Raw genomic sequence first — 9284 nt, 5'->3', positions numbered from 1 at the left:
CTGGAGCTCCCTGTTAATAATTCTTCGAAGTTACATGTTAAGCTCAATGAGCTTCCTGTTCTAAACTCTTATGAGTTTCCTATTTAGCCCAGATAAGCTTCCTGTTACATGGCTCATATGAGCATCCTAATATATGACTTGAGAGTGTGATTCCTAATTATGTGCCCATATGAGTACTCCTGAAAATTAGTTAATGGAACATTGATTTGTATACCTCGAGTATACTACCTGGGTATCCATCGACATTTCTATAATTCAACAGATAAAAGTTTTATTAAAAGAAAACATGAGATTAAGATGATTGATTATGGAAATGCACATGTTATATGGAAATATGACATGAAAAGCACATGTTTGTGAAAGATATTAAATGATGAGCTCATCTTTGATTTTTGATGTTTACATGATATACATGACTAACAAGTTTCTTGATATCATATGTGTTTAGGAAAATGGCCATAATGATTTGGATGCATGTTTGTATACTTATTTTGAATGCACATGATTGGTAAGTTAAATTCTTATTATACGAATATACTAAGCATAAAAAGCTTACTATGTTTTCTTTCCTCTGTTTTATGGTACTCGGAAGCTCGTAAAGGTTGGAGATCGGTCGGAGCATCATTGCACTATCCTCAAGCTCATTTTGGTATAAATAGGAATCTTACCATGGTGTAATGGCATGTATAGGCTAATGATAATAAATGAGGGTATGTAAATGTTTTGGTTATAACTAGCTATTGGAATGGCTAGTGATAGTAAATTTAATGCCTACTTATGCATGAGGTTTACTATATTTAGTATATGAATGCGTTTGGTTTAATATATTAGATGCAATTAAGTTTGGGTAAGTATATAATTTTAATGTAAATATGATACTCGAAAGAATGAGTAAATGTGTCACGCATAAAACTTGATTATTAGATTGATTTATATGCTTTGAATTGGTTGGTGAATATATTGAAATGTTGGTGTAGGTCCAAGGTAAAAAGGGTGAGAAATAAGGCTCGGAAATGGCCTTATTTTGTCCACATGGGCAGACACACGAACGTATGTCTCAACCGTATGTGACATACGGCCATGTGTATGGGCGTGTGGTTTGTGGTCGTGTGTCCCCTGCATATTAAAAATTAAGAAACAGAATGCTCAGAATTGGTTACACGAGCAGAGACACGAGCGTGTGTCTCAACCATGTGAAACAGACAGCCTAATACACGAGCGCGTGTCTTGGTCGTGTGAATCCTGCACTTAATTTTTGAAAATTAAATTGTCCACACGGCCTAGCACACGGGAGTGTGGCTGGTCGTGTGACCCAAATTAGTAGCTACTCCTTTTTGAACATGGGCTGGGACACAGCCGTGTGCCTCACATCGAATGCCCACACGGCCTAAGACACGGGTGTGTCACCTGGTCGTGTGAGCCACATGGCCTAACCACACCGGCGTGTGTCCCTTGCACCTAAGAAAAATTTTCTGAGTTTTCGGTTTAGTCCCGATTTGATTCTAATATGTATTTTGGGCCTTATTGACCCAATTAAGGGACGATATGATTGATTTCAGATATGAAGAGTAAATGAGATGAAATTTTTTATAGTTGATCTGAAAACTACGGTAATGCTTCGTGACCCTGTTCCAGTAACGGATAGGGATTAAAGGTGTTAGACATATACTATAATAACATACTAATTAATAATTCATCTACTAAAATAGATATTTTAAAAATAGGGGTATCACATTAGGCATTGATTAAATTACAGATACTATTGATGACATTATCCCAAAATTTCTTACTTATTTAGAAAAATAAGGAATAATCTCAAAACTACTAATGAGCTTTGGTTAATGTACAAATTTATACAAGAACTTTGATCTTGTGCAATTTTATATATGAAATTTTGATTTTATCCAATTCTCACAAATTATTAATATAATTATCAATATAACGTTATTTTATGTTTATATATTGCATACATAAATAATTATATTTATCTTATATAAAAATAAATAAATATATTTCTTTTTTAATTATGTATATATTTTTGAAGGAGAAATTCATTAATTTGAATGAGACCATACAATTTGGGGGAAAAAATAACAAACACCCATTGTATGTGCTGAAGGACAAGAGCTCCATTAACACAACAAAAGCTTCAGTCTCAACATCAATAAAACATTATGACACGTTGGTAATTGGTTCTGTCACAACTCATGCAGAACATATTAGGAGTGATTGCAAGCACTTAATACAATAAGGAAATTATCCCCGGATGATCCAAAACAACAGGCATAAATTGACAAAAGAACCAAGCATCCACCAAACTAGAGGGGACGACGACAAAACAACCCTAAAATTACTCGCAAAAGCAAAACTACATGAGTAAGCAAGACTAAAAAGCGTACTACAAGAGTAGACAAAAACTTCTAAAAGTGAAGACTTATTAAACAATGGAAAAACAAACAAAAAACATATAAAACTTAAAACAACATGAGTCCAAACTGACTTATGAAATAATTTATTATTCTTAGACTTTTCAAATAGAAATAGATGAAGAAGTCAACGAAGAGCTATCTACTTCCTAAAAGAAACTATTAGTGGTCGGTGGTGTTTTAACAATGACGGACAGCATAATTTGTCAATCACAACTTGTTAAGATAATAAAGATACGTACAAAATAGATCTACAAATTGAAAAAAAGGAAAACACATAAAGTGAATGAGAAGAAGAAAGAAAAAAAAAAAGACAAGAGAAAAAGGCAGGTAAGAGCTAGCCCGGAGGCTAACATTACTACTAGACAAAAACAAAAACTTAAAAAGTGTAAATTATTATTTTACAAATATCTTTTGAGATGATGTGTTCATTAAATATGTATAATTAAATCAAGCATTTAAACTACAACTACAATTTTGTGCGCATAATGAATAAAGATAATGGGTCTCACTGGAGTCGTATGAATGCATTGGCAATACTAGGATCAATAAGCCATTTGGGCCCTTCTGGATCTTAAAAGCATAAGCAAATTGGACCATTCACTATGATCTATCCATCTTCTACCCGGCGTTGTTATTATAGTTCAAAGACCCGGCTGAATTTAGTGTTGCCCCTTTTAAAGAAATAATTTTAGGCAGAATAGATTTTGGGTCAAATGAAAGTTTGGGAGTTGACAAATGCAAGTTTAGATCAAGCGCCAAGAAGGTTGTAAAGAGAATCTAAGACTAGGAGAAAAGAAGAGATGAAGATCTTATGGTGGGTGAGTTTAGTATTTGTAATTACTAATGTTGGTGCTTTGGCTGAAGGACCGCAGCTAAACTCGCCTCGTGTTGTTTTCCAGGTTTCTTCTTTTTTACCTTTGCACTTCACTTTCACACACACTCACTCACACACACACACACATATATATATATATATATATTTCTTAACTCCACTAATTCCAGCATTCAGTTTCCATATTATCTACCCCAGTTTTTCCAGTACTTGTGTTTTGTATTTAGTGAATTATGTTATAAATGGGAGTTGTTGTTGGTAATGCCAGTGTGAAAAGGTATTCGATTTTGTGAGTTTGTTTGATGTTCTTTTTTTGAACTTTTGGTTGTGATGCAGACAAATTATGGAGATATTGAATTTGGATTTTACCCTAGTGTTGCACCAAAAACTGTTTATCACATTTTTGAGCTTGTGCGTCTTGGTTGCTATAACACAAACCACTTCTTCAGAGTGAGTGGTAGAACTTGAAAACACTGGTTTTGGTCTTTGGTTGTTAATTAATCTGATTTTGAGGTGTGAGTGAGGTTATACATATTTAAAATTGTTGCAGGTTGATAGGGGGTTTGTAGCCCAAGTGGCAGATGTTGCAAGTGGAAGATCAGCTCCCATGAATGAGGAGCAAAGAAAGGAAGCTGAAAAGACAATTGTTGGTGAATTTAGTGATGTAAAACACGTGAGAGGTATTCTCTCTATGGGGAGGTAAAAACACCTTATGTATTGGGAGTTCATATTTAATTTAATCTTATACAATTTTCTATGTATTTATATGACCCCGAGTTCTGCTTTGGTGTAGATATTCTGATCCAGACAGTGCACAGTCCTCGTTTTCAATACTTCTTGGAGATGCTCCTCATCTTGATGGGCAGGTATTCCAGTCACACTTGCCATGCATCATTGTGAATGATTATTTCAGAATCTTATTTGACAAATAGCATACCTATTACATGACTTTCTGTTTATCTTTTCAAGTATGCAATATTTGGGAAAGTCACTAAAGGTGATGAGACTTTGCGAAAGCTTGAGGAACTTCCTACCCGTCGTGAGGGGATCTTTGTAATGGTATAAATGTGATGCTCTTTCTGTTTTTTCTTTGTAATGCACTAGAAAATTTAAGATGCTTTTTACCTTTGAGAACTGTTGCCATGGTGGATCCATCTCTAATGATTTTTAACATTTTACTCCAAGTATGAGTCCTTACTTACCAGTTGAGAATTCTCAAGATTGACCAGTTTCCTTGATTGTTAGCTATTCTTATTTCACCTTTATGGCCTCTTTTCTTTCATTTTCGTAAGCAGGGAATTTACCTCTTAGTAATATTTTTCTTATTTTTAAATAATCCATAGAAAGAGGGAAAAGAAAAAGATAAAGCAAGAGAGGAGACACTAACATGAGCAACATACAGTTGTAAATCAGGAACTGGCAGTTATATAATCATACAACTTTCACCATGATGTATAGAGCTTAATGTAGTTAGTTACCTGGTCAGTATTCAGCACTCACGCACAAAACTCTGTCCTGTCCAGGATCTCTGTCTTTGTTATTCCTTTGTACCTGTACTCTTACATTGTATCTTAAAAGTTTGGCCTTTTCTCTATCCTCTATTCAACTAATCTGATAGGAATTTAGAAAACAAGTAATGTTTATTGCAATTTGTGGCTGATTCTAGTCCATGTCATCTTTTTCTGCTGTGAATACTAATTTACTTTTGTTTATCTTCCCCAGCCTGTGGAGCGCGTCACGATTCTTTCGTCCTACTATTATGGTGAGAACTAATCAGCCTCTTATGGCATTTTGTTCTATAATTGCATTTCAAGGATGGTTAAGGGTACATTCATGTCATTTTTGAAATATATCCTTGCATGTAATTCATTATAGTAACATAAACTATTCCGTGGACAATAATTTTGATCACTATATTGCATTAAAAAATATGAGCACTTTAGCTTTCCAGGATATCGTGAAGCTGGTTATGTGATGCAGTTATCTGGGAATTTTTCTAAGATGTGACATAAGTAATTATGTTTTACAGCATTGACAAGATATTAGGTAAAAGGTTGCATAATGACTGCATGTATTCCTGGATGTCATGAGCATTTAACGTACAACAAAAGCATGGAGTTCAGTCCATTATTTTCCCTGTATATATTTTAATAAGGTATGAAATCTATCATTACACCATCCACTTGTACTGCCTTGCACCTGGAAGGGACCACAAAGATTTGCAGTTTGCAAAAACCTATTGTAGAGTAAGATAAACCATTATGGGATCTTCTACCAATCCACTATTTTTCACTCATTGATCCTTTTATCAGCTAAAGAAAACTCAATTACATACTTCTGGAAAAACCCATATTTGGCTGCTAATTTCTGAGATTGTTTCTAGTGAAATGGAGAAAGTTAGCATGATAATTGCGAGAAATAGGATGTGTTCTTGCTCGACTGGAACAACTTTTTGAAATAGATAGGCAAAAGTTCTGGGCCTTTAATGTTAAGTAAAGGGATAAATTCTTGAGATTCAACATGGTTCCATTTGAAGGTGAAAGTTAAAGGTAGCACTTGGGAATTGGGATTTTAGAATTTGTATTTGGATTTCAAAATTAGTGTAAATTGAGTAGTAAACTATTAAACATGCAACATTCATTATAATTTCTCAATCATGGATTTGCTAGAGGCCTATTTGGTAATGAATTTGAAATCCTTAAAAATATTTTTGGATTTGACAAATCCATGTTTTTATATTTTTCTCAACTAATTTGTCCATAATATATGCATTTCATCCTTTCCACTTACATAATGAATCCAAATTGAAAATCTAAAATCCAAGTTCCCACACAGAGCAAAAGAGACTTTTGAAAAGTTCTGATGGTGAGATAGAGTTTTCTGTTTTGAGCAATCTTCAACTTCCTTGGACGTCTAGACAAAAGAAAACAACTGCCTTTGATGATGGCTAGTTCTCCGACTGGTGTAATTGGATGGCCGAAAGGGTTTTACATCACATCCATATAGAATTTAAGAGCGCACACAAATGGTTTTACTTTTCTCCTTCATATAAAATACTCAGTTAAAAGATTTAGAGGTCTGCATGATGCATTTTTACGCATATTTAAAGAGTAGCAATTCTTGAGATCAAAGGATTTACACCTAGCTAGAAGAATCACAACCCTATGAAATTACTTAACCTAGTTGATTCAGTGCATTTAACATGTGAACCTTTCACTTTTCAAACTTTACTAAGTGGCTTATATAAATTTTATTATCTGGATCAAACTGATCTACTCTCAGGTCTCAACTCAATTCATACGTTTCTATGGCATGAGTTCTTGAATGCAAAATTTTATGAGTCTTACCTGATAAATAGGGCTCCATTATCAGGTCAGAAATTTTATAAGGGGATAGTTCAATGCATGAAGCTCTCACATGGTTGGATCTGGAATTTCTAGATATTCTCAGCCTTACCTCACTTTTAGAGGCTGTCTCATGACCCGAGTCTGCAACTTCTAGGTCATGATCACTTGACCTTACTTTTGCACCAAGGTTCACTCTCCTTGTTAGACTTTGTGGCCCATGTAACAATATTTTAAGGGTTAAATGGTGTCATGCATGACTGCTAGCAGCGCTGGAAATAACAATTATTCTATATAGCTAATTGATGGAGAGTGTTGCTGCAATTTAACCTAGCCTGCTCACAGTGTTATTTCTGCTTGTGTTTGACATGAACATGGGAATACCATTGATTTTGAAATTCTGTTATTACTCATTTGTAATCTTGCTGTTAATCTAATTGAGTTTAGATACCGAGTTGGAGAGTTGCGAACGGGAAAGGGGTATCTTGAAGCGAAGGCTTGCTGCATCTGCTGTTGAAATTGAAAGACAGGTGAGGTGTTTATAGGTCCGTGCAATTAAAATTGATATCATTTGATGTTCTCTTGGTAAGGTGTGACTAAATACTGTGCCATTGCAGCGAATGAAATGCTTCCCTTGAATATCAAAACAGCATCTGGATCAGCAAAGGAAATGGTCAAGACCTTGCTGTTGTGTATGAAGTCAGAGACAGGGTTGCAGGTATAAATTCTGGTAGAAAATTGGTGACCAGAAAGTGTTCAATACCGTGTACCGAGCCATGGTAAAAGGAAGGAAAGAAGGTTTATGTTGACCTGAAATCCTCTTGATTTTGTTTTCAATTTTCATCTAGTGCTGACAGCTGAGAACATGGGTTTGTGATGAATAATAATGATTGTGATTAAGTGTACTGAATATCTATCTGGCAAACTTCAATATATTAATCTTTCAATTTCTTTGATGGACTTGGTTATCAGAATAAAAGGGGATTAAGTCCCTACTGTTGATTTAGTTTGGAGGTTCTTGGAAATCTTATATGCATTTGTTTCTTCAATATACACTATAATCTCTTCTCTTGTTTTAAACCATTGGTTATTTCTTACTAGCTTTTCATTGAAATTTACTGTCATCTATATTGAAGGCAAAGAAGATAAAGAGTAGACTACAAATTGGGACACCATCTGAAAAATAATAAAAAATATGACAGGAGTTATTTTGTGGTTAAAAATAAGATCAATATAAAGTATTGTAAAGAAGGAATAAAATATTATTTTTATGGATAATTGAAAATTTTCAAGATGGTGTGGATTTTATAATTCTTTTTAATAATATAAAATTACTATTTATGTTTTGATTTCTTATTTTCTTATTTTATTGAGATTATTTTCACTATTATAAAACATTTCACTAAGTTAAAACATTTCACTAAGTTAAGCTATGTTTAATAAACTCTTAAAAAAGGGTCTAATTGAAAATGTCATTGAAGATTAATACTTTTACTAATTAATTATTTAAAACATCTTTGATAATCTACAATGAAAATTTGTAGATAATTTTTATATATATATATATATATTTACAAATAGGTGTGAAAAATGATAAGTAAATAGGAATCTACCTATAATTTAAATAAAAATTTGTTCTATTGTTTTTAATTCATTTTAAGATTATATTATCATTCGTCAAAGAATTTGATTATATTTAGTATTTAATCTTAAATAATATATCAAATAATTTTTTTCAACACTTAACTTTTTCAGTTTATCAAACAAAATTTTATTTTCATGTTATGAGTTCATCGTGTATCAATTTAATTAAGGAAAGAAAATTTATTTTCTAGAAATTAACAAATAATTTAAGAGTCCTTTTGAATTTTAAAGCATTTATATATGTTTTAAAAAGACATGCCAATTTTAAGACTTCTTGTAAAAAAAAAATACACGGTCAATGTACTAAATTAACCCTTTATATTTAGTATTTTTACTACTAATTATTATTTGATACACAAGCGATGTAGTTTTTAAACTCCATAAGCGGTATTAAAAAACTGTCATAAGTATAATTTATTTATTCTTTATTTTTTAATCATTAATAATGGTTAGTATTTGGTACGTTAGCAATGTACTTATTTTATTTCACAAGTAGCCTTAAAAAATCGCGCACGTCTCTTTTTTAAAATATTTATCTTTTTCATATTTTACTAGACCTTATAAGACATTTATTAACCCCTTAACTTTACATTTTAAACACTCTAGTGCCAATGTACCAAAGATCATTCTCATTAATCGAAGAGATGCGATGTTTTCTTAACCCCACTTATAAAATTAAAAGACTTCACTATCAGTGTATCAAAATAGTAATTCTTTTATTACACTCTAAACTCAATTGTGGAATTTTCATAAATTTAAATAAAATAACTTAAAATATTGTTCTTAAAAGAAACTTCTAAAAGAAGTATCTCACTTAAAAGTACTTAGAAAAATTGGGTTTGGCTGGCATACAATAATTTTCTAATCATTTTTATCCAATACAACATTAATTACCATTTAAAAATATAATATTGATTCAATTCAATATATATATATATATATATATATATATAATTTTGACAACTCACAAAGAACCTGAACGGTGATCAAAGAAATGGATGAAAAAGTACGGGATGGGATTCCAATAAAAAACAA

General features: G+C 32.4%; 1 protein-coding gene across 2 annotated transcripts; it reads left to right on the top strand.

Annotated features, from left to right (window-relative positions):
- The first annotated feature begins 2965 nt into the window (after window positions 1-2965).
- LOC108484357 (peptidyl-prolyl cis-trans isomerase CYP23) lies at window positions 2966-7630 on the top strand. Of its 2 annotated transcripts, XM_017788116.2 has the most exons (8): window positions 3004-3328; window positions 3598-3711; window positions 3812-3960; window positions 4055-4127; window positions 4231-4320; window positions 4984-5023; window positions 7053-7135; window positions 7223-7561. In XM_017788116.2, exons 1-8 carry the CDS (start codon window positions 3230-3232, stop codon window positions 7241-7243), a joined length of 669 nt encoding a protein of 222 aa, XP_017643605.1. In that variant the 5' UTR covers window positions 3004-3229; the 3' UTR covers window positions 7244-7561. The 2 variants fall into 2 exon arrangements, with proteins under 2 accessions (XP_052881667.1, XP_017643605.1); XM_053025707.1 differs by lacking the exon at window positions 3598-3711 and having other exon boundaries at window positions 2966-3328; window positions 7223-7630.
- The last annotated feature ends 1654 nt before the right edge of the window (window positions 7631-9284 follow it).

The sequence above is a fragment of the Gossypium arboreum genome, chromosome 3 (assembly GCF_025698485.1).
Source record: "Gossypium arboreum isolate Shixiya-1 chromosome 3, ASM2569848v2, whole genome shotgun sequence".
Lineage (NCBI taxonomy): Eukaryota > Viridiplantae > Streptophyta > Magnoliopsida > Malvales > Malvaceae > Gossypium > Gossypium arboreum.
The sequence above is the reverse complement of the archived record's forward strand: the minus strand, read 5'-3'. Positions and strand labels throughout refer to the sequence as shown.

What these genes read in the sequence shown, in the direction of transcription:
- LOC108484357 (XM_017788116.2), top strand. Translation starts at nt 3,230, where the DNA reads ATGAAGATCTTATGGTGGGTGAGTTTAGTATTTGTAATTACTAATGTT. An exon ending in GTGAGGGGATCTTTGTAATG is followed by an intron (nt 4,321 to 4,983) that starts GTATAAATGTGA and finishes TATCTTCCCCAG; the next exon opens with CCTGTGGAGCGCGTCACGAT. An exon ending in TCTTTCGTCCTACTATTATG is followed by an intron (nt 5,024 to 7,052) that starts GTGAGAACTAAT and finishes AATTGAGTTTAG; the next exon opens with ATACCGAGTTGGAGAGTTGC.